Source organism: Electrona antarctica, assembly GCF_951216825.1.
Source record: "Electrona antarctica genome assembly, chromosome: 21".
Lineage (NCBI taxonomy): Eukaryota > Metazoa > Chordata > Actinopteri > Myctophiformes > Myctophidae > Electrona > Electrona antarctica.
In genome coordinates this window covers 232,252-257,914 of record NC_136802.1, presented here as the reverse complement: position 1 = coordinate 257,914, position 25,663 = coordinate 232,252, and the positions used below count along the sequence as shown (strand labels likewise).

Sequence of the window (25,663 nt, the reverse complement as noted above, 5' to 3'; positions counted from 1 at the left end):
CTACTACATCCACTAACTAACCATCTACCCATCTACCCATCTAACCATCTACTACATCCACTAACTAACCATCTACCCATCTACCCATCTAACCATCTACTACATCCACTAACTAACCATCTACCCATCTAACCATCTACCCATCTAACCATCTACCCCATCTACCCATCTACCATCTACCCCATCTACCCATCTACCCATCTACCCATCTAACCATCTACTACATCCACTAACTAACCATCTACCCATCTACCCATCTACCCATCTACCCATCTACCCATCTACCCATCTAACCATCTACCCATCTACCATCTACCCAGGTGTGTCCACTAACTAACCATCTAACCATCAACATCCACTAACTAACCATCAACATCCACTAACTAACCATCTAACCATCAACATCCACTAACTAACCATCAACATCCACTAACTAACCATCTAACCATCAACATCCACTAACTAACCATCAACATCCACTAACTAACCATCTAACCATCAACATCCACTAACTAACCATCCAACCATCAACATCCACTAACTAACCATCAACATCCACTAACTAACCATCTAACCATCAACATCCACTAACTAACCATCAACATCCACTAACTAACCATCTAACCATCAACATCCACTAACTAACCATCTAACCATCAACATCCACTAACTAACCATCAACATCCACTAACTAACCATCTAACCATCAACATCCACTAACTAACCATCAACATCCACTAACTAACCATCTAACCATCAACATCCACTAACTAACCATCTAACCATCAACATCCACTAACTAACCATCAACATCCACTAACTAACCATCTAACCATCAACATCCACTAACTAACCATCAACATCCACTAACTAACCATCTAACCATCAACATCCACTAACTAACCATCAACATCCACTAACTAACCATCTAACCATCAACATCCACTAACTAACCATCAACATCCACTAACTAACAATCTAACCATCAACATCCACTAACTAACCATCTAACCATCAACATCCACTAACTAACCATCAACATCCACTAACTAACCATCTAACCATCAACATCCACTAACTAACCATCAACATCCACTAACTAACCATCTAACCATCAACATCCACTAACTAACCATCAACATCCACTAACTAACCATCTAACCATCAACATCCACTAACTAACCATCAACATCCACTAACTAACCATCTAACCATCAACATCCACTAACTAACCATCTAACCATCAACATCCACTAACTAACCATCAACATCCACTAACTAACCATCTAACCATCAACATCCACTAACTAACCATCAACATCCACTAACTAACCATCTAACCATCAACATCCACTAACTAACCATCAACATCCACTAACTAACCATCTAACCATCAACATCCACTAACTAACCATCAACATCCACTAACTAACCATCTAACCATCAACATCCACTAACTAACCATCTAACCATCAACATCCACTAACTAACCATCAACATCCACTAACTAACCATCTAACCATCAACATCCACTAACTAACCATCAACATCCACTAACTAACCATCTAACCATCAACATCCACTAACTAACCATCAACATCCACTAACTAACCATCTAACCATCAACATCCACTAACTAACCATCAACATCCACTAACTAACCATCTAACCATCAACATCCACTAACTAACCATCTAACCATCAACATCCACTAACTAACCATCAACATCCACTAACTAACCATCTAACCATCAACATCCACTAACTAACCATCAACATCCACTAACTAACCATCTAACCATCAACATCCACTAACTAACCATCTAACCATCAACATCCACTAACTAACCATCAACATCCACTAACTAACCATCTAACCATCAACATCCACTAACTAACCATCAACATCCACTAACTAACCATCAACATCCGCTAACTAACCATCTAACCATCAACATCCACTAACTAACCATCAACATCCACTAACTAACCATCTAACCATCAACATCCACTAACTAACCATCAACATCCACTAACTAACCATCTAACCATCAACATCCACTAACTAACCATCAACATCCACTAACTAACCATCTAACCATCAACATCCACTAACTAACCATCAACATCCACTAACTAACCATCTAACCATCAACATCCACTAACTAACCATCAACATCCACTAACTAACCATCTAACCATCAACATCCACTAACTAACCATCAACATCCACTAACTAACCATCTAACCATCAACATCCACTAACTAACCATCTAACCATCAACATCCACTAACTAACCATCAACATCCACTAACTAACCATCTAACCATCAACATCCACTAACTAACCATCAACATCCACTAACTAACCATCTAACCATCAACATCCACTAACTAACCATCAACATCCACTAACTAACCATCTAACCATCAACATCCACTAACTAACCATCAACTTCCACTAACTAACCATCTAACCATCTACCCTCCCCAGGTGTCCACAGCCGTGGTGGAGCCCTACAACGCCATCCTGACCACCCACACCACCCTGGAGCACTCCGACTGTGCCTTCATGGTGGACAACGAGGCCATCTACGACATCTGCCGCCGCAACCTGGACATCGACCGTCCGTCCTACACCAACCTCAACCGTCTCATCAGCCAGATCGTCTCGTCCATCACGGCCTCGCTGCGCTTCGACGGAGCGCTGAATGTGGACCTGACCGAGTTCCAGACCAACCTGGTTAGTCAGAGAAAGTTAGACAAATGTGTTGAAATCTGAAAAAAATAATGCTTACCACTAGCATTCTTCAATGTGTTCATAAAGGTGTCTACTATCAAATCCCTAGTTTGACACGTTCACATGCTACTGAAAGCATAATGACATTTAGAACATGCTGCCTTATATAGGCTGTTAATGGTGGCCATATGGATTTGGCCGCTGTGGCGACCCCGAAGGTCGCCGGCTCGGACGCTCCTAGCTAAATCATTAGAACATAAATTAGCGCGAAATCACCGTTCTATGTTCCTCTGTAGGGTTAGTTAGATTAATCTCCCTATCCTCCACTAGGTACCGTACCCTCGCATCCACTTCCCCCTGGCCACCTACGCTCCCGTATAGGGTTAGATAGGGTTAGTTTTATGATGAATTCCTGTTCTGTTCTTTGAACAGTTATTTGTTCTGTTCTTTGACTATATAGAAGTGTCTATTTGTACTGATGAATTGTCTCTAAATGTTTTGATGAATTGAACATGGTGGACCCTCTTGTAAACAAGTGTAATGCTTAATTGGGTCGTCCGTCTTTGTATTGAGTTTGTGCTTGAAATGTACTGTAATTCTGCAAACTGTTAATAAATATTTCAATCAATCAAGATTAATAGATTAGATTAATAGATGAATCTCCCTATCCTCCACTAGGTACCATATCCACGTATCCACTTCCCCCTGGCCACCTACGCTCCTGTACTAGTTAGATTAGTTAGATTAACCCCATATCCTCCTCTGTAGGGTTAGTTCATCTCTCTATTCTCCTCTATACTGAAGGTACCGTACCCTCGCATCCACTTCCCCCTGGCCACCTACGCGCCGGTCATCTGTAGGGTTAGTTACTGTAGATGAATCTCCCTGTGCTCCTCTAGGTACCATACCCTCGCATCCACTTCCCCCTGGCTACCTACGCTCCTCTATATGGGTTAGTTATGGTAGATTAACCTCTCTATCTTCCTCTATAGGGTTAGTTAATCTCTCTATTCTCCTCTATACTGTAGGTGCCCTATCCACACATCCACTTCCCCCTGGCTACCTACGCTCCTGTACTAGTTAGATTAACCTCTCTATCCTCCTCTGTAGGTGCCCTATCCTCGCATCCACTTCCCCCTGGCCACCTACGCGCCGGTCATCTCGACAGAGAAGGCGTACCACGAGCAGCTGTCCGTGTCGGAGATCACCAACTCCTGCTTCGAGCCGGCCAATCAGATGGTGAAGTGCGACCCGCGCCACGGCAAGTACATGGCGTGCTGTCTGCTGTACCGCGGAGACGTGGTGCCCAAAGACGTCAACGCTGCCATCGCCACCATCAAGACCAAGAGGAGCATCCAGTTCGTAGACTGGTGTCCCACCGGCTTCAAGGTAAGCTACCGTAATGTCACGAATATAACACCACTAACCCTACCGTAATGTCCCTAATATAGCCACCATCAAGACCAAGAGGAGCATCCAGTTCATAGACTGGTGTCCCATGGCTTCAAGGTACCGTAATGTCACGAATATAACAGCACTATAGGACTGGTGTCCGACTGGCTTCAAGCTACCGTAATGTCCCCAATATAAGAGCACTGTGATTATAAGACTGGTGCCCCACCGGCTTCAAGGTATTATTGATTCTAAACTGAATTTTAATACACATTAAGTCATGTTAGCAAGATTGCCTTTTTTTCATCTGATAAATATTGCAGGAATTAGAGTGTGGAATATTGAAATCCATAATTCTTCAATATCTCATGTTCTCTTACAAAATGTGACATGTGTTTACATGCAGTAGACCTATTTTAGCTCATCCTATTTGGAGGTGTCGGTCCGAGATGCTTGTCTCAAACTTCAAGCACTTGGCTCGGGACCCCCGGGGTGTGGATGGCCTGATTCAGTGCCTTTTGTTTGAGTTCAGTTCCTGAGTCACACACTCACACCTAGAGCAATCAAATGCTAAAACATGGGTTCAAAGTGGTCACTGTTGGAATGGTTGATCAAATGGTAAATGGTTCTAAGGGTCTCTACCTATCTAGGGGGCCAGCTGTCTGGAGCTATGTGTATTGTGTAAAACTGTACTTAAGCTAGTTGATTTCTATGTCAGTCAGTCAGTCAGTCTGGGACGGCGTAAGGCCGCCGGAGGAGCCTGTATGCTTTGCTGTGTACTCTGAAATAAAACATCTCTGAGGAACATCACTCTGTCTGCTGCGTCTCACAATTATCTCCGCTCTCCCGTTTTGGTTAAGTTTTGGTTAAGTATTTTTGTATGGTCTCGTGTCCATAAGATACGACAAGAGCCTAATCTCTCATTGGACGAAATGCTGATCAATGCACTTTTTTCTGGCTTAGCTGCCAAAGAAAACAACTGACAGATTTACATCTTGTCCAAAATGCGGCAGCCAGAGTTTTAACTAAAACTAAGATGAGAGAACATTACTCCAGTATTAGCTTCACTGCATTAGCTTCGGGTTGGTTTTCCAAACCTTCCTACCTCCATGACTGCCTGCCTAAATATGTCCCAAACCTTCCTACCTCTATGACTGCCTGCCTAAATATGTCCCAAACCTTCCTACCTCCATGACTGCCTGCCTAAATATGTCCCAAACCTTCCTACCTCCATGACTGCCTGCCTAAATATGTCCCAAACCTTCCTACCTCTATGACTGCCTGTCTAAATATGTCCCAAACCTTCCTACCTCTATGACTGCCTGCCTAAATATGTCCCAAACCTTCCTACCTCCATGACTGCCTGCCTAAATATGTCCCAAACCTTCCTACCTCCATGACTGCCTGCCTAAATATGTCCCAAACCTTCCTACCTCTATGACTGCCTGCCTACATATGTCCCAAACCTTCCTACCTCTATGACTGCCTGCCTAAATATGTCCCAAACCTTCCTACCTCTATGACTGCCTGCCTAAATATGTCCCAAACCTTCCTACCTCTATGACTGCCTGCCTACATATGTCCCAAACCTTCCTACCTCTGACTGCCTGCCTAAATATGTCCCAAACCTTCCTACCTCTATGACTGCCTGCCTAAATATGTCCCAAACCTTCCTACCTCTATGACTGCCTGCCTAAATATGTCCCAAACCTTCCTACCTCTATGACTGCCTGCCTAAATATGTCCCAAACCTTCCTACCTCTATGACTGCCTGCCTAAATATGTCCCAAACCTTCCTACCTCTATGACTGCCTGTCTACATGTCCCAAACCTTCCTACCTATATGACTGCCTGCCTACATGTCCCAGACCTCAGGTCCTCCACAGCTGGCCTCCTCCATGTGTCTACATGTCACACATTGGCATATAAAACACGGTGAAGCAGTATTCTGCTTCTACAGCCTGTAGTGTAGTCAGTCCTTCAGCTGCCATGTTGAGAAGTTAACCAAACAGGTGTTGCAAACAAATTAATTAGTTCTATACTGTTCAGACAAATAAAAACACCTGTGTTGGTCCTCAACATGGTAGGTGTAGGCCTACATTTGAATAAACTCCATTACACCTTAGAACAGTCATCCTCTGTAGACAGCTAAGCACAGCTCAAGACCTACTTCTACACTCTTGATTTTAGTTGATTTTTAACTGTTTGTGTTGTTATTCATGTCCATCACCGTTTTACCTTATTTCACTGCCTTTTTTTTGCTATTATTTTAATGTTTTCTTATGTGTTTCTTTTTTCTTTATTGCTCTGTAAAACACTTTGTGCTGCATTTCATGTCATGGAAGATGCTGTACAAATAATGTTTTATTTATTATCATTAACGCATTTTGGGACCCTTTTTGGTGTTTTGAGCATTATGTTATGCTTTAGTTATTTAAAAATAGCAGATCTACAAGCTCATAGCGCGGCACTACGAGCTTGTAGATCTGCTAGAGTCCGCAGCCAAATACAGATAATTCTGGGGGTCCTTGACATGAAAAAGGTTGAGCACACTAACATCCATAGGTTTATCAGAAAACTGTCATGATTTAAAATTGGTATCAGGTCTAAATGGGTTAATACAAATAAAGCATTCTTCTTCTTCTTCTTATTAAAATTGCCCGGGGTTATTTAATCCATTACATTATAGCGCCCATTCGATTTATAAACACAGACCCCTTTTCCGGACGGACTTCCGGTCCGTGTTGATGTGTGTGTAGCAGCTAACAATAGCCACACCACTCTAGAGTCGATCGACAACAACGGGAGACACGAATAAATCTATCGCGACTAGCGACTGGACCGCGGAGCGCCGTCTAACACAGATTTTTGTTTTCATCAGCTAAACAGGGGAGGGAGTCTTTCGATGACGTCTCACTCTTGCGCGTCACCGAGGATTGCCCAACAGGCGCTCCCAGGCTGTGGAGCCATGCGATCCGTTCTCATATCAATAAACTTCGTCATGAGCGTTGGGCGTTACTATTAGAAAGGACAAAGAACTTTGTCCTGGGCGATGGGAGTGTTAAGGTGGGCATCAACTACCAGCCCCCCACGGTGGTGCCTGGTGGAGACCTGGCCAATAGGGTGGGCATCAACTACCAGCCCCCCCACGGTGGTGCCTGGTGGAGACCTGGTCAATAGGGCATCAACTACCAGCCCCCCCACGGTGGTGCCTGGTGGAGACCTGGCCAATAGGGCATCAACTACCAGCCCCCCCACGGTGGTGCCTGGTGGAGACCTGGCCAATAGGGTGGGCATCAACTACCAGCCCCCCCACGGTGGTGCCTGGTGGAGACCTGGCCAATAGGGTGGGCATCAACTACCAGCCCCCCCACGGTGGTGCCTGGTGGAGACCTGGCCAATAGGGCATGAACTACCAGCCCCCCCACAGTGGTGCCTGGTGGAGACCTGGCCAATAGGGCATCAACTACCAGCCCCCCCACGGTGGTGCCTGGTGGAGACCTGGCCAATAGGGTGGGCATCAACTACCAGCCCCCCCACGGTGGTGCCTGGTGGAGACCTGGCCAATAGGGTGGGCATCAACTACCAGCCCCCCCACGGTGGTGCCTGGTGGAGACCTGGCCAATAGGGCATCAACTACCAGCCCCCCCACGGTGGTGCCTGGTGGAGACCTGGCCAATAGGGCATCAACTACCAGCCCCCCCACGGTGGTGCCTGGTGGAGACCTGGCCAATAGGGCATCAACTACCAGCCCCCCCACGGTGGTGCCTGGTGGAGACCTGGCCAATAGGGCATCAACTACCAGCCCCCCCACGGTGGTGCCTGGTGGAGACCTGGCCAATAGGGTTAGGGTTTCATGTCATGAGAGGTGTTATAGTTTTATTTATTATCATTGTTCTTCTTCTTCAGGTGGGCATCAACTACCAGCCCCCCACGGTGGTCCCCGGTGGAGACCTGGCGAAGGTGCAGCGGGCCGTGTGCATGCTCAGCAACACCACGGCCATCGCCGAGGCCTGGGCGCGCCTCGACCACAAGTTCGACCTGATGTACGCCAAGCGGGCGTTCGTCCACTGGTACGTGGGCGAGGGCATGGAGGAGGGCGAGTTCTCGGAGGCCCGCGAGGACATGGCGGCTCTGGAGAAGGATTACGAGGAGGTGGGCGTTGACTCCGTCGAGGGAGAGGGCGAGGAGGAAGGAGAGGAGTTCTAGATGTTTGTAAAAACCCACCACGGCATCACCGGAACTCCCAGTTTGGGCCCAAAAAAAATAAAATAAAAAAACTTTCACAATTATTTTCCAAAGAAACAGCTGCAGATCTACAGTTTAAAAAGCTCACAAATGTTTGGAAGTTTTTCTTTATTTTTTAATATAAGGCTAAAGTGGTTGAAGGGTTAGTTTAATATAAGGCTAAATGGTTGAAGAGTTAGTTTAATATAAGGCTAAAGTGGTTGAAGGGTTAGTTTAATATAAGGCTAAATGGTTGAAGGGTTAGTTTAATATAAGGCTAAATGGTTGAAGGGTTAGTTTAATATAAGGCTAAAGTGGTTGAAGGGTTAGTTTAATATAAGGCTAAAGTGGTTGAAGGGTTAGTTTAATATAAGGCTAAATGGTTGAAGGGTTAGTTTAATATAAGGCTAAAGTGGTTGAAGGGTTAGTTTAATATAAGGCTAAAGTGGTTGAAGGGTTAGTTTAATATAAGGCTAAATGGTTGAAGGGTTAGTTTAATATAAGGCTAAATGGTTGAAGGGTTAGTTTAATATAAGGCTAAATGGTTGAAGGGTTAGTTTAATATAAGGCTAAATGGTTGAAGGGTTAGTTTAATATAAGGCTAAATGGTTGAAGGGTTAGTTTAATATAAGGCTAAATGGTTGAAGGGTTAGTTTAATATAAGGCTAAATGGTTGAAGGGTTAGTTTCAGGTTATTGTCGTTCGTTGACATGCAGAGATGTTTACGTGTTTGATGACTTTAATTAATTAAGTCTTAATCACTGAGATCTTTAATGGTTTGGATAATTATACAGTCCTGTTTCTGTGTATGTGTATAAACTACAGGCGTGATTTCACCAGACTCAGAAAACCATCTCTTCCATCAGAATGGCTGATGAAACCTATTTAAAACCATCTCTTCCATCAGAATGGCTGAAGCCTATTTAAAACCATCTCTTCCATCAGAATGGCTGATGAAGCCTATTTAAAACCATCTCTTCCATCAGAATGGCTGATGAAGCCTATTTAAAACCATCTCTTCCATCAGAATGGCTGATGAAGCCTATTTAAAACCATCTCTTCCATCAGAATGGCTGATGAAGCCTATTTAAAACCATCTCTTCCATCAGAATGGCTGATGAAGCCTATTTAAAACCATCTCTTCCATCAGAATGGCTGATGAAGCCTATTTAAAACCATCTCTTCCATCAGAATGGCTGATGAAGCCTATTTAAAACCATCTCTTCCATCAGAATGGCTGATGAAGCCTATTTAAAACCATCTCTTCCATCAGAATGGCTGATGAAGCCTATTTAAAACCATCTCTTCCATCAGAATGGCTGATGAAGCCTATTTTCGCCACTGTGTGTAACTGTATGCAATAAAGTGGTGAAACATGTCCCTAGACTCCTGTCTCTCCTTCAAACAGATTAACTTTTTACACGAGCGCAAATGTTTCTTTGTCCAGGTTGTTGGTTTGGGTGCTAGCAGTGACTACTTTCAGATTACGACTAGGCATGTAACGATATATCGTATATCGATATTAATCCCGACGATATGAATCGATTAATTGAAATAAAAAAAAACGATTTTCAAAATGTTTGGGGGGGGTGGGGGGCTAGTGTGTGATGTGAAATGTGAGCTTTAGTCATATTCCATCATATTCAAGTGCTTTTGGAGAGAAATGATAGTCACTTTCAGTAGTAGAGCACTGTAGAGGGGAGCTGTGTGTGTCTGTGACTGTAGAGGGGAGCTGTGTGTGTCTGTAGAGGGGAGCTGTGTGTGTCTGACTGTAGAGGGGAGCTGTGTGTGTCTGTGACTGTAGAGGGGAGCTGTGTGTGTCTGTGACTGTAGAGGGGAGCTGTGTGTGTCTGTGACTGTAGAGGGGAGCTGTGTGTGTCTGTGACTGTGCCCAGGTGATGATGGTCGTTGATGCTCATCAAGGAAGGCAATTATGTTTCTGCACTGTCAAAAGTAATGCTACTTCTTTTGCAATGTAGTTAAATAAAAAATCTCAGGGGGAAGATAAATTATATAAAATTAAAAAAACGGTAATTTTTCTTTAAAATATATATTTTTTTAATATCGTGAAAAATCGTATCGTGAACCTCATATCGTGATACGAATCGTATCGTGAGTTGAGTGAATCGTTACATGCCTAATTACATTTTATTTTCATACAAAACGTTGGTGTCATATAATATACAGCATATCGTCTCTATCAGGTGGAGAGAAAAACCTCACTTTTCGGGATTCTAATTCAAAAGTAGCAAAAAAATATCTGATCTACAAGCTCGCAGACGTTTTGGACATGGAGGTTTTCACTCGACAGAGTCAAAGTCAAAGTCATACGATTTTTGTCACACGTTACCGCAGTGAAATTTGTTCTCCGCATTTGACCCATCTCTTGGAGCGGTGAGCTGCAGCCAAGGAGCGGTGAGCTGCAGCGTGCGCCGCGCTCGGGAATCATTTGATTAGTAGATTTGACCCCCAATCCAACCCTTTGATGCTGAGTGTCAAGCAGGGAGGCATTGGGTCCCATTTTTACAGTCTTTGGTATGACCCGGCCGGGGATCGAACCCCTGACCTCCCAGTTTCAGGGCGGACACTCTAACCACAAGGCCACTGAGCTGGTGGCCTTGTGGTTAGAGGGACTATTGTGTTGTGGTTGTCGGATGTATTCCTTGGATCATCACTGCCCTTGAGCCAGGCAGCGACCCATACATATCAGTTAGAGATGAGAAAAGAAATGTCCACATTATAATGATCAAGAAAGTTATATTTATTTTAGGCCTGTAAATATGAAAAATACTGATATTGGCACATTCAATGTGTACATTGGGATTAGTTACAACACGCTATTAATAGGCTATAAGTAGTAAAGAAATAATTTATTACATTTTACATATAATTTATATTTAATAGTGCCTTTAAATAGAAAAAAAGTGCAGGTCAAAAATAAATATATTCTCTTTGTCACAAATGAGAGACATTTATTCAACTCATCAGGTTCCCCAGAATGTTGTTTTATTCATCAACACTCATCAGGTTCCCCGGAATGTTGTTTTATTCATCAACACTCATCAGGTTCCCCAGAATGTTGTTTTATTCATCAACACTCATCAGGTTCCCCAGAATGTTGTTTTATTCATCAACACTCATCAGGTTCCCCAGAATGTTGTTTTATTCATCAACACTCATCAGGTTCCCCAGAATGTTGTTTTATTCATCAACGCTCATCAGGTTCCCCAGAATGTTGTTTTATTCATCAACACTCATCAGGTTCCCCAGAATGTTGTTTTATTCATCAACACTCATCAGGTTCCCCAGAATGTTGTTTTATTCATCAACACTCATCAGGTTCCCAGAATGTTGTTTTATTCATCAACGCTCATCAGGTTCCCCAGAATGTTGTTTTATTCATCAACACTCATCAGGTTCCCCAGAATGTTGTTTTATTCATCAACGCTCATCAGGTTCCCCAGAATGTTGTTTTATTCATCAACACTCATCAGGTTCCCAGAATGTTGTTTTATTCATCAACGCTCATCAGGTTCCCAGAATGTTGTTTTATTCATCAACACTCATCAGGTTCCCAGAATGTTGTTTTATTCATCAACGCTCATCAGGTTTCCCAGAATGTTTATTTCACTTTTATTTCAACAAGTTGAATTCTTATACACCTCAATGTGTTTTCATTATTTATGGTTTCTAAAAACTTCTAAATCCTTTTGAGATGGGGGTCCTTTGAGATGGGGGTCCGCAGCAGCCTCGTTTTGGGGGTCCTGAAGAAGTTTGAGAACCACTGGTTTAGTGTGTGTGCGTGCGTGCGTGCGTGCGTGCGTGCGTGCGTGCGTGCGTGCGTGCGTGTGTGCTTGTGGAGGTGGATGTGAAGTGTATGATGTGAAGAGTCCAGAGGTGGAGAGAGAGAGAGAAGTACATTCAGGCCTCATTTAGACTGCAGTCAAATCCAGTCAAATCCAATAAAACTAATCAGATTTATTTCTCAAATCTGATCTTTTTCCCCGACCGTTCACACTGACCACAGCTGAATCCAGTCTGGATCAGGTCTGTGTTCAGATCCATCCAGATTGGATTTGTTTAAATAAGTCTAAACACAAACGAGTCACACAGAATCCTGATTTATATCAGGTTACTGCGTTCAGACTGAGACGGATCTCCTGAAATCAGATGTGAAACCACCTCTGAATGAGGCTCAACCTGGCTTGACCTGTCTGCTCTTAGACGTATTAAAACAAATCAGATTCCAGTCTGGATGTGGCTCAGATCTGATTGGCTGCCAGTGTAAATGGAGCCTCAGTGTAAGTAAAAACAAAACATATCTTCTCTGTGGGGCTGAAACCTCATTATGTCATTAAACCTCATTAAACTACATTATGTCCTATAACTCCAAACCTACTTTTCAGGATTCAAATTGAAAAAGAAAAACTACAAATAGCAGATCTACAAGCTGGTGGATCTGCTGTTGTTGACGCTGTAGTTTTATAAAGTATAGTATATATATACTATATTTTAAGTATATATATACTGTATTATAAAGTATATATTAGGGACGTTAATTTACTCTATTCTAACGCAAAGTTAGAATATGGAGATAACAGGTTTCTGCCCCACGCTTCCACCAACTGGAATCTTTTTTCCCCAACGGTGGCGTGTATCACACCACTCTGCCCAGCAGGGGGCGGTGTGGTGTGTGTTACACCACTCTGCCCAGCAGGGGGCGGTGTGGTGTGTGTTACACCACTCTGCCCAGCAGGGGGCGACTCTCCCCAGGTGACTGGCGACTGAGCAGGTTCCACAACAGCAGAGGAACTGATGTGATCACCGAGGTGCTGCTGGCGCCCTCCTCTGGCAGCGGGTGGTACTGCTTCAGCCTCCTGTCGGAAACAATAGGAATGTATAAGTGACTCAACACTTATTATAAGAGATGTCCAAGTATCGGATCGGCCCTTATTTGGTCATATCAGGTCATATCGGTATCAGTGAATATGCCAGTCTAACCAGCGATCCGACACAGGGGTAAGGAAGGGGTTGACACTATAGCAGGTAAATATAATGTTGGGGCATCATGTGGAGTTTGCTTTGGAGTTGCCCAAACTGCAAGTGGACATATGAGTGAGGAGTCTGTTATAAACACAACACGAGATATATAGCTAGATATCACGACACTGGTATCGGTATTCGTTATTGGTATCGGCTAACACGAAAAAGGTGTATCTGGACATCCCTACTTATTATGATGTCCCGATACTTTTTTCGTGCCTTAGTTTGTGTCAAAATAAAGGCGCTAGAGCGCCCAGCAGATGAGGCAGATTTTACTCTGAAAAGCCACGCCTTCCATTCCCCCCCAAAACCGGGAGGTATAATGTTCCATTAGTACCTCACACTAATAAAACCAGGAGGTATAATGTTCCATTAGTACCTCATGCTAATAAAACCAGGAGGTATAATGTTCCATTAGTACCTCACACTAATAAAACCAGGAGGTATAATGTTCCATTAGTACCTCACACTAATAAAACCAGGAGGTATAATGTTCCATTAGTACCTCACACTAATAAAACCAGGAGGTATAATGTTCCATTAGTACCTCACACTAATAAAACCAGGAGGTATAATGTTCCATTAGTACCTCACGCTAATAAAACCAGGAGGTATAATGTTCCATTAGTACCTCATGCTAATAAAACCAGGAGGTATAATGTTCCATTAGTACCTCATGCTAATAAAACCAGGAGGTATAATGTTCCATTAGTACCTCACACTAATAAAACCAGGAGGTATAATGTTCCATTAGTACCTCATGCTAATAAAACCAGGAGGTATAATGTTCCATTAGTACCTCACGCTAATAAAACCAGGAGGTATAATGTTCCATTAGTACCTCACACTAATAAAACCAGGAGGTATAATGTTCCATTAGTACCTCACACTAATAAAACCAGGAGGTATAATGTTCCATTAGTACCTCACACTAATAAAACCAGGAGGTATAATGTTCCATTAGTACCTCACACTAATAAAACCAGGAGGTATAATGTTCCATTAGTACCTCATGCTAATAAAACCAGGAGGTATAATGTTCCATTAGTACCTCACGCTAATAAAACCAGGAGGTATAATGTTCCATTAGTACCTCACACTAATAAAACCAGGAGGTATAATGTTCCATTAGTACCTCATGCTAATAAAACCAGGAGGTATAATGTTCCATTAGTACCTCACGCTAATAAAACCAGGAGGTATAATGTTCCATTAGTACCTCACACTAATAAAACCAGGAGGTATAATGTTCCATTAGTACCTCACGCTAATAAAACCAGGAGGTATAATGTTCCATTAGTACCTCACACTAATAAAACCAGGAGGTATAATGTTCCATTAGTACCTCATGCTAATAAAACCAGGAGGTATAATGTTCCATTAGTACCTCATAATAATAAAACCAGGAGGTATAATGTTCCATTAGTACCTCACGCTAATAAAACCAGGAGGTATAATGTTCCATTAGTACCTCACGCTAATAAAACCAGGAGGTATAATGTTCCATTAGTACCTCACGCTAATAAAACCAGGAGGTATAATGTTCCATTAGTACCTCACGCTAATAAAACCAGGAGGTATAATGTTCCATTAGTACCTCACGCTAATAAAACCAGGAGGTATAATGTTCCATTAGTACCTCACACTAATAAAACCTGGAGGTATAATGTTCCATTAGTACCTCATGCTAATAAAACCAGGAGGTATAATGTTCCATTAGTACCTCACACTAATAAAACCAGGAGGTATAATGTTCCATTAGTACCTCATGCTAATAAAACCAGGAGGTATAATGTTCCATTAGTACCTCACGCTAATAAAACCAGGAGGTATAATGTTCCATTAGTACCTCACGCTAATAAAACCAGGAGGTATAATGTTCCATTAGTACCTCACGCTAATAAAACCAGGAGGTATAATGTTCCATTAGTACCTCACGCTAATAAAACCAGGAGGTATAATGTTCCATTAGTACCTCACACTAATAAAACCAGGAGGTATAATGTTCCATTAGTACCTCACACTAATAAAACCAGGAGGTATAATGTTCCATTAGTACCTCACGCTAATAAAACCAGGAGGTATAATGTTCCATTAGTACCTCACGCTAATAAAACCTGGAGGTATAATGTTCCATTAGTACCTCATGCTAATAAAACCAGGAGGTATAATGTTCCATTAGTACCTCACACTAATAAAACCTGGAGGTATAATGTTCCATTAGTACCTCATGCTAATAAAACCAGGAGGTATAATGTTCCATTAGTACCTCATGCTAATAAAACCTGGAGGTATAATGTTCCATTAGTACCTCATGCTAATAAAACCAGGAGGTATAATGTTCCATTAGTACCTCATGCTAATAAAACCAGGAGGTATAATGTTCCATTAGTACCTCACACTAATAAAACCAGGAGGTATAATGTTCCATTAGTACCTCACACTAATAAAACCAGGAGGTATAATGTTCCATTAGTACCTCATGCTAATAAAACCAGGAGGTATAATGTTCCATTAGTACCTCATAATAATAAAACCAGGAGGTATAATGTTCCATTAGTACCTCATGCTAATAAAACCAGGAGGTATAATGTTCCATTAGTACCTCATGCTAATAAAACCAGGAGGTATAATGTTCCATTAGTACCTCACACTAATAAAACCAGGAGGTATAATGTTCCATTAGTACCTCACACTAATAAAACCAGGAGGTATAATGTTCCATTAGTACCTCACACTAATAAAACCAGGAGGTATAATGTTCCATTAGTACCTCACACTAATAAAACCAGGAGGTATAATGTTCCATTAGTACCTCACACTAATAAAACCAGGAGGTATAATGTTCCATTAGTACCTCACACTAATAAAACCAGGAGGTATAATGTTCCATTAGTACCTCATGCTAATAAAACCAGGAGGTATAATGTTCCATTAGTACCTCACACTAATAAAACCAGGAGGTATAATGTTCCATTAGTACCTCACACTAATAAAACCAGGAGGTATAATGTTCCATTAGTACCTCATGCTAATAAAACCAGGAGGTATAATGTTCCATTAGTACCTCATGCTAATAAAACCAGGAGGTATAATGTTCCATTAGTACCTCACACTAATAAAACCAGGAGGTATAATGTTCCATTAGTACCTCGCGCTAATAAAACCAGGAGGTATAATGTTCCATTAGTACCTCGCACTAATAAAACCAGGAGGTATAATGTTCCATTAGTACCTCACACTAATAAAACCAGGAGGTATAATGTTCCATTAGTACCTCATGCTAATAAAACCAGGAGGTATAATGTTCCATTAGTACCTCATGCTAATAAAACCAGGAGGTATAATGTTCCATTAGTACCTCATGCTAATAAAACCAGGAGGTATAATGTTCCATTAGTACCTCATGCTAATAAAACCAGGAGGTATAATGTTCCATTAGTACCTCATGCTAATAAAACCAGGAGGTATAATGTTCCATTAGTACCTCACACTAATAAAACCAGGAGGTATAATGTTCCATTAGTACCTCACACTAATAAAACCAGGAGGTATAATGTTCCATTAGTACCTCACACTAATAAAACCAGGAGGTATAATGTTCCATTAGTACCTCACACTAATAAAACCAGGAGGTATAATGTTCCATTAGTACCTCATGCTAATAAAACCAGGAGGTATAATGTTCCATTAGTACCTCACACTAATAAAACCAGGAGGTATAATGTTCCATTAGTACCTCGCGCTAATAAAACCAGGAGGTATAATGTTCCATTAGTACCTCGCACTAATAAAACCAGGAGGTATAATGTTCCATTAGTACCTCACACTAATAAAACCAGGAGGTATAATGTTCCATTAGTACCTCATGCTAATAAAACCAGGAGGTATAATGTTCCATTAGTACCTCATGCTAATAAAACCAGGAGGTATAATGTTCCATTAGTACCTCATGCTAATAAAACCAGGAGGTATAATGTTCCATTAGTACCTCATGCTAATAAAACCAGGAGGTATAATGTTCCATTAGTACCTCACACTAATAAAACCAGGAGGTATAATGTTCCATTAGTACCTCACACTAATAAAACCAGGAGGTATAATGTTCCATTAGTACCTCACACTAATAAAACCAGGAGGTATAATGTTCCATTAGTACCTCACACTAATAAAACCAGGAGGTATAATGTTCCATTAGTACCTCATGCTAATAAAACCAGGAGGTATAATGTTCCATTAGTACCTCACACTAATAAAACCAGGAGGTATAATGTTCCATTAGTACCTCACACTAATAAAACCAGGAGGTATAATGTTCCATTAGTACCTCATGCTAATAAAACCAGGAGGTATAATGTTCCATTAGTACCTCATGCTAATAAAACCAGGAGGTATAATGTTCCATTAGTACCTCACACTAATAAAACCAGGAGGTATAATGTTCCATTAGTACCTCGCGCTAATAAAACCAGGAGGTATAATGTTCCATTAGTACCTCGCACTAATAAAACCAGGAGGTATAATGTTCCATTAGTACCTCACACTAATAAAACCAGGAGGTATAATGTTCCATTAGTACCTCACGCTAATAAAACCAGGAGGTATAATGTTCCATTAGTACCTCATAATAATAAAACCAGGAGGTATAATGTTCCATTAGTACCTCACGCTAATAAAACCAGGAGGTATAATGTTCCATTAGTACCTCATGCTAATAAAACCAGGAGGTATAATGTTCCATTAGTACCTCACACTAATAAAACCAGGAGGTATAATGTTCCATTAGTACCTCACACTAATAAAACCAGGAGGTATAATGTTCCATTAGTACCTCACGCTAATAAAACCAGGAGGTATAATGTTCCATTAGTACCTCACACTAATAAAACCAGGAGGTATAATGTTCCATTAGTACCTCACACTAATAAAACCAGGAGGTATAATGTTCCATTAGTACCTCACACTAATAAAACCAGGAGGTATAATGTTCCATTAGTACCTCATAATAATAAAACCAGGAGGTATAATGTTCCATTAGTACCTCACGCTAATAAAACCAGGAGGTATAATGTTCCATTAGTACCTCATGCTAATAAAACCAGGAGGTATAATGTTCCATTAGTACCTCACACTAATAAAACCAGGAGGTATAATGTTCCATTAGTACCTCACACTAATAAAACCAGGAGGTATAATGTTCCATTAGTACCTCACGCTAATAAAACCAGGAGGTATAATGTTCCATTAGTACCTCATGCTAATAAAACCAGGAGGTATAATGTTCCATTAGTACCTCACACTAATAAAACCAGGAGGTATAATGTTCCATTAGTACCTCACACTAATAAAACCAGGAGGTATAATGTTCCATTAGTACCTCATGCTAATAAAACCAGGAGGTATAATGTTCCATTAGTACCTCACACTAATAAAACCAGGAGGTATAATGTTCCATTAGTACCTCACGCTAATAAAACCAGGAGGTATAATGTTCCATTAGTACCTCACACTAATAAAACCAGGAGGTATAATGTTCCATTAGTACCTCATGCTAATAAAACCAGGAGGTATAATGTTCCATTAGTACCTCATGCTAATAAAACCAGGAGGTATAATGTTCCATTAGTACCTCATGCTAATACAACCAGGAGGTATAATGTTCCATTAGTACCTCACACTAATAAAACCAGGAGGTATAATGTTCCATTAGTACCTCACACTAATAAAACCAGGAGGTATAATGTTCCATTAGTACCTCATGCTAATAAAACCGGGAGGTATAATGTTCAATTAGTACCTCACACTAATAAAACCAGGAGGTATAATGTTCCATTAGTACCTCACGCTAATAAAACCAGGAGGTATAATGTTCCATTAGTACCTCACACTAATAAAACCAGGAGGTATAATGTTCCATTAGTACCTCATGCTAATAAAACCGGGAGGTATAATGTTCAATTAGTACCTCACACTAATAAAACCAGGAGGTATAATGTTCCATTAGTACCTCATGCTAATAAAACCAGGAGGTATAATGTTCCATTAGTACCTCATGCTAATAAAACCAGGAGGTATAATGTTCCATTAGTACCTCACACTAATAAAACCAGGAGGTATAATGTTCCATTAGTACCTCACACTAATAAAACCAGGAGGTATAATGTTCCATTAGTACCTCACGCTAATAAAACCAGGAGGTATAATGTTCCATTAGTACCTCACACTAATAAAACCAGGAGGTATAATGTTCCATTAGTACCTCACGCTAATAAAACCTGGAGGTATAATGTTCCATTAGTACCTCACACTAATAAAACCAGGAGGTATAATGTTCCATTAGTACCTCACGCTAATAAAACCAGGAGGTATAATGTTCCATTAGTACCTCATGCTAATAAAACCAGGAGGTATAATGTTCCATTAGTACCTCACACTAATAAAACCAGGAGGTATAATGTTCCATTAGTACCTCACACTAATAAAACCAGGAGGTATAATGTTCCATTAGTACCTCATAATAATAAAACCAGGAGGTATAATGTTCCATTAGTACCTCATAATAATAAAACCAGGAGGTATAATGTTCCATTAGTACCTCATAATAATAAAACCAGGAGGTATAATGTTCCATTAGTACCTCACACTAATAAAACCAGGAGGTATAATGTTCCATTAGTACCTCACGCTAATAAAACCAGGAGGTATAATGTTCCATTAGTACCTCACGCTAATAAAACCAGGAGGTATAATGTTCCATTAGTACCTCACGCTAATAAAACCAGGAGGTATAATGTTCCATTAGTACCTCACACTAATAAAACCAGGAGGTATAATGTTCCATTAGTACCTCACACTAATAAAACCAGGAGGTATAATGTTCCATTAGTACCTCACGCTAATAAAACCAGGAGGTATAATGTTCCATTAGTACCTCATGCTAATAAAACCAGGAGGTATAATGTTCCATTAGTACCTCATGCTAATAAAACCAGGAGGTATAATGTTCCATTAGTACCTCATGCTAATAAAACCAGGAGGTATAATGTTCCATTAGTACCTCATGCTAATAAAACCGGGAGGTATAATGTTCCATTAGTACCTCACGCTAATAAAACCAGGAGGTATAATGTTCCATTAGTACCTCACACTAATAAAACCAGGAGGTATAATGTTCCATTAGTACCTCATAATAATAAAACCAGGAGGTATAATGTTCCATTAGTACCTCATGCTAATAAAACCGGGAGGTATAATGTTCCATTAGTACCTCATAATAATAAAACCAGGAGGTATAATGTTCCATTAGTACCTCATAATAATAAAACCAGGAGGTATAATGTTCCATTAGTACCTCATAATAATAAAACCAGGAGGTATAATGTTCCATTAGTACCTCATGCTAATAAAACCGGGAGGTATAATGTTCCATTAGTACCTCATAATAATAAAACCAGGAGGTATAATGTTCCATTAGTACCTCATAATAATAAAACCAGGAGGTATAATGTTCCATTAGTACCTCACACTAATAAAACCAGGAGGTATAATGTTCCATTAGTACCTCATGCTAATAAAACCAGGAGGTATAATGTTCCATTAGTACCTCATGCTAATAAAACCAGGAGGTATAATGTTCCATTAGTACCTCATAATAATAAAACCAGGAGGTATAATGTTCCATTAGTACCTCACGCTAATAAAACCAGGAGGTATAATGTTCCATTAGTACCTCATGCTAATAAAACCAGGAGGTATAATGTTCCATTAGTACCTCATGCTAATAAAACCAGGAGGTATAATGTTCCATTAGTACCTCACACTAATAAAACCTGGAGGTATAATGTTCCATTAGTACCTCACACTAATAAAACCAGGAGGTATAATGTTCCATTAGTACCTCACACTAATAAAACCAGGAGGTATAATGTTCCATTAGTACCTCATGCTAATAAAACCAGGAGGTATAATGTTCCATTAGTACCTCACACTAATAAAACCAGGAGGTATAATGTTCCATTAGTACCTCACACTAATAAAACCAGGAGGTATAATGTTCCATTAGTACCTCACACTAATAAAACCAGGAGGTATAATGTTCCATTAGTACCTCACACTAATAAAACCAGGAGGTATAATGTTCCATTAGTACCTCATAATAATAAAACCAGGAGGTATAATGTTCCATTAGTACCTCATAATAATAAAACCAGGAGGTATAATGTTCCATTAGTACCTCACACTAATAAAACCAGGAGGTATAATGTTCCATTAGTACCTCATGCTAATAAAACCAGGAGGTATAATGTTCCATTAGTACCTCATAATAATAAAACCAGGAGGTATAATGTTCCATTAGTACCTCACGCTAATAAAACCAGGAGGTATAATGTTCCATTAGTACCTCATGCTAATAAAACCAGGAGGTATAATGTTCCATTAGTACCTCATGCTAATAAAACCAGGAGGTATAATGTTCCATTAGTACCTCATGCTAATAAAACCAGGAGGTATAATGTTCCATTAGTACCTCATGCTAATAAAACCGGGAGGTATAATGTTCCATTAGTACCTCATAATAATAAAACCAGGAGGTATAATGTTCCATTAGTACCTCATAATAATAAAACCAGGAGGTATAATGTTCCATTAGTACCTCATGCTAATAAAACCAGGAGGTATAATGTTCCATTAGTACCTCACACTAATAAAACCAGGAGGTATAATGTTCCATTAGTACCTCACACTAATAAAACCAGGAGGTATAATGTTCCATTAGTACCTCATGCTAATAAAACCAGGAGGTATAATGTTCCATTAGTACCTCACACTAATAAAACCAGGAGGTATAATGTTCCATTAGTACCTCACACTAATAAAACCAGGAGGTATAATGTTCCATTAGTACCTCACACTAATAAAACCAGGAGGTATAATGTTCCATTAGTACCTCATGCTAATAAAACCAGGAGGTATAATGTTCCATTAGTACCTCACACTAATAAAACCAGGAGGTATAATGTTCCATTAGTACCTCATGCTAATAAAACCAGGAGGTATAATGTTCCATTAGTACCTCATGCTAATAAAACCAGGAGGTATAATGTTCCATTAGTACCTCACACTAATAAAACCAGGAGGTATAATGTTCCATTAGTACCTCATAATAATAAAACCAGGAGGTATAATGTTCCATTAGTACCTCATAATAATAAAACCAGGAGGTATAATGTTCCATTAGTACCTCACGCTAATAAAACCAGGAGGTATAATGTTCCATTAGTACCTCACACTAATAAAACCAGGAGGTATAATGTTCCATTAGTACCTCATAATAATAAAACCAGGAGGTATAATGTTCCATTAGTACCTCATGCTAATAAAACCAGGAGGTATAATGTTCCATTAGTACCTCATGCTAATAAAACCAGGAGGTATAATGTTCCATTAGTACCTCACACTAATAAAACCAGGAGGTATAATGTTCCATTAGTACCTCACACTAATAAAACCAGGAGGTATAATGTTCCATTAGTACCTCATAATAATAAAACCAGGAGGTATAATGTTCCATTAGTACCTCATGCTAATAAAACCAGGAGGTATAATGTTCCATTAGTACCTCATGCTAATAAAACCAGGAGGTATAATGTTCCATTAGTACCTCACACTAATAAAACCAGGAGGTATAATGTTCCATTAGTACCTCACACTAATAAAACCAGGAGGTATAATGTTCCATTAGTACCTCATGCTAATAAAACCAGGAGGTATAATGTTCCATTAGTACCTCACACTAATAAAACCAGGAGGTATAATGTTCCATTAGTACCTCATGCTAATAAAACCAGGAGGTATAATGTTCCATTAGTACCTCATGCTAATAAAACCAGGAGGTATAATGTTCCATTAGTACCTCATGCTAATAAAACCAGGAGGTATAATGTTCCATTAGTACCTCATGCTAATAAAACCAGGAGGTATAATGTTCCATTAGTACCTCATGCTAATAAAACCAGGAGGTATAATGTTCCATTAGTACCTCATGCTAATAAAACCAGGAGGTATAATGTTCCATTAGTACCTCATGCTAATAAAACCAGGAGGTATAATGTTCCATTAGTACCTCACACTAATAAAACCAGGAGGTATAATGTTCCATTAGTACCTCATAATAATAAAACCAGGAGGTATAATGTTCCATTAGTACCTCACACTAATAAAACCAGGAGGTATAATGTTCCATTAGTACCTCACACTAATAAAACCAGGAGGTATAATGTTCCATTAGTACCTCACACTAATAAAACCAGGAGGTATAATGTTCCATTAGTACCTCGCGCTAATAAGTCTGATCTCTCTAGAAGCAAGCTAGACTCCAAACGAGATGATTGGTCATGTAAGAAAATCACTCAAATCAACTTTCAAATCAGATCAAATCACTGAGAGAATACTCTCTGCGTACCTGTACATCACTGAGAGAATACTCTCTGCGTACCTGTACATCATATAGAATACTCTCTGCGTACCTGTACATCATATAGAATACTCTCTGCGTACCTGTACATCATATAGAATACTCTCTGCGTACCTGTACATCATATAGAATACTCTCTGCGTACCTGTACATCATATAGAATACTCTCTGCGTACCTGTACATCATATAGAATACTCTCTGCGTACCTGTACATCATATAGAATACTCTCTGCGTACCTGTACATCATATAGAATACTCTCTGCGTACCTGTACATCATATAGAATACTCTCTGCGTACCTGTACATCATATAGAATACTCTCTGCGTACCTGTACATCATATAGAATACTCTCTGCGTACCTGTACATCATATAGAATACTCTCTGCGTACCTGTACATCATATAGAATACTCTCTGCGTACCTGTACATCATATAGAATACTCTCTGCGTACCTGTACATCATATAGAATACTCTCTGCGTACCTGTACATCATATAGAATACTCTCTGCGTACCTGAACATCATATAGAATACTCTCTGCGTACCTGTACATCAAACCGATGGTTCCAACAACACAGGCCAGGACGACGACGCCCAACACTGCAGCTACAGGCCCTGCCGTGGAGGCTCCGGGACCTGAGATGGAGGTTAGAGACACACTATGAGACCCACACACACACACACACACACACGCACACACGCACACACGCACACACACACACACACACACACACGCACACACGCACACACGCACAAACACACAAACACACAAACACACAAACACACGCACACACACACACACACACACACACACACACACACACACACACACACACACACACACAATCACTCAATCACTCACCCATGGTGACGCTGACCCTAGCGCTGGCCACCGCCAGGCTGACGTCGTTGGTCAGAGAGACGTTGACGCAGAAAACTCCCGAGTCGTTGAAGAACTGGCGAAGGATCAGCTGACAGTCTGGAGAGGGCGTGGCCTCGCTGCACACCGTATCGATGGGAACCACGCAGTCGGCGTCCGAGACCACCGTGCACACCGTGCTGGGGAGGCTGGGGAGGAAGGGGTTAACATTTAGATCACCATGCTGGGGAGGCTGGGAGGAAGGGGTTAACATTTAGATCACCATGCTGGGGAGGAAGGGGTTAACATTTAGATCACCATGCTGGGGAGGCTGGGAGGAAGGGGTTAACATTTAGATCACCATGCTGGGGAGGAAGGGGTTAACATTTAGATCACCATGCTGGGGAGGAAGGGGTTAACATTTAGATCACCATGCTGGGGAGGCTGGGAGGAAGGGGTTAACATTTAGATCACCATGCTGGGGAGGAAGGGGTTAACATTTAGATCACCATGCTGGGGAGGAAGGGGTTAACATTTAGATCACCATGCTGGGGAGGCTGGGAGGAAGGGGTTAACATTTAGATCACCGTACTGGGGAGGCTGGGGAGGAAGGGGTTAACATTTAGATCACCATGCTGGGGAGGCTGGGAGGAAGGGGTTAACATTTAGATCACCGTACTGGGGAGGCTGGGGAGGAAGGGGTTAAGATTTAGATCACCGTACTGGGGAGGCTGGGGAGGAAGGGGTTAACATTTAGATCACCGTGCTGGGGAGGATGGGGAGGAAGGGGTTAACATTTAGATCACCATGCTGGGGAGGAAGGGGTAAACATTTAGATCACCGTGCTGGGGAGGCTGGGAGGAAGGGGTTAACATTTAGATCACCATGCTGGGGAGGCTGGGGAGGAAGGGGTTAACATTTAGAT

The 25,663-nt window shown here is 41.0% G+C and overlaps 2 protein-coding genes across 2 annotated transcripts in view; one reads left to right on the top strand and one right to left on the bottom strand.

Annotated features, from left to right (window-relative positions):
• LOC306913778 (tubulin alpha chain-like) overlaps positions 1-9,738 on the top strand; it is a gene marked incomplete at its 5' end in the record, with an annotated part of 10,224 nt that extends 486 nt beyond the window's left edge. Inside the window, 3 exons of the mRNA XM_079490590.1 lie at positions 2,495-2,743; positions 3,851-4,129; positions 8,042-9,738. Coding sequence (XP_079346716.1) covers positions 2,495-2,743; positions 3,851-4,129; positions 8,042-8,341 — 828 coding nt within the window. The 3' untranslated portion in view covers positions 8,342-9,738. The remainder of the gene's footprint in view (positions 1-2,494; positions 2,744-3,850; positions 4,130-8,041) is intronic.
• Positions 9,739-12,370: 2,632 nt separating this feature from the next.
• The window catches only part of pmela (premelanosome protein a), a gene marked incomplete at its 5' end in the record, with an annotated part of 42,350 nt that continues 29,057 nt past the window's right edge, over positions 12,371-25,663 (bottom strand). Inside the window, 3 exons of the mRNA XM_079490589.1 lie at positions 12,371-13,236; positions 24,425-24,515; positions 24,742-24,947. Of these exons, the coding sequence (XP_079346715.1) occupies positions 13,095-13,236; positions 24,425-24,515; positions 24,742-24,947 (439 nt within the window). The 3' untranslated portion in view covers positions 12,371-13,094. The remainder of the gene's footprint in view (positions 13,237-24,424; positions 24,516-24,741; positions 24,948-25,663) is intronic.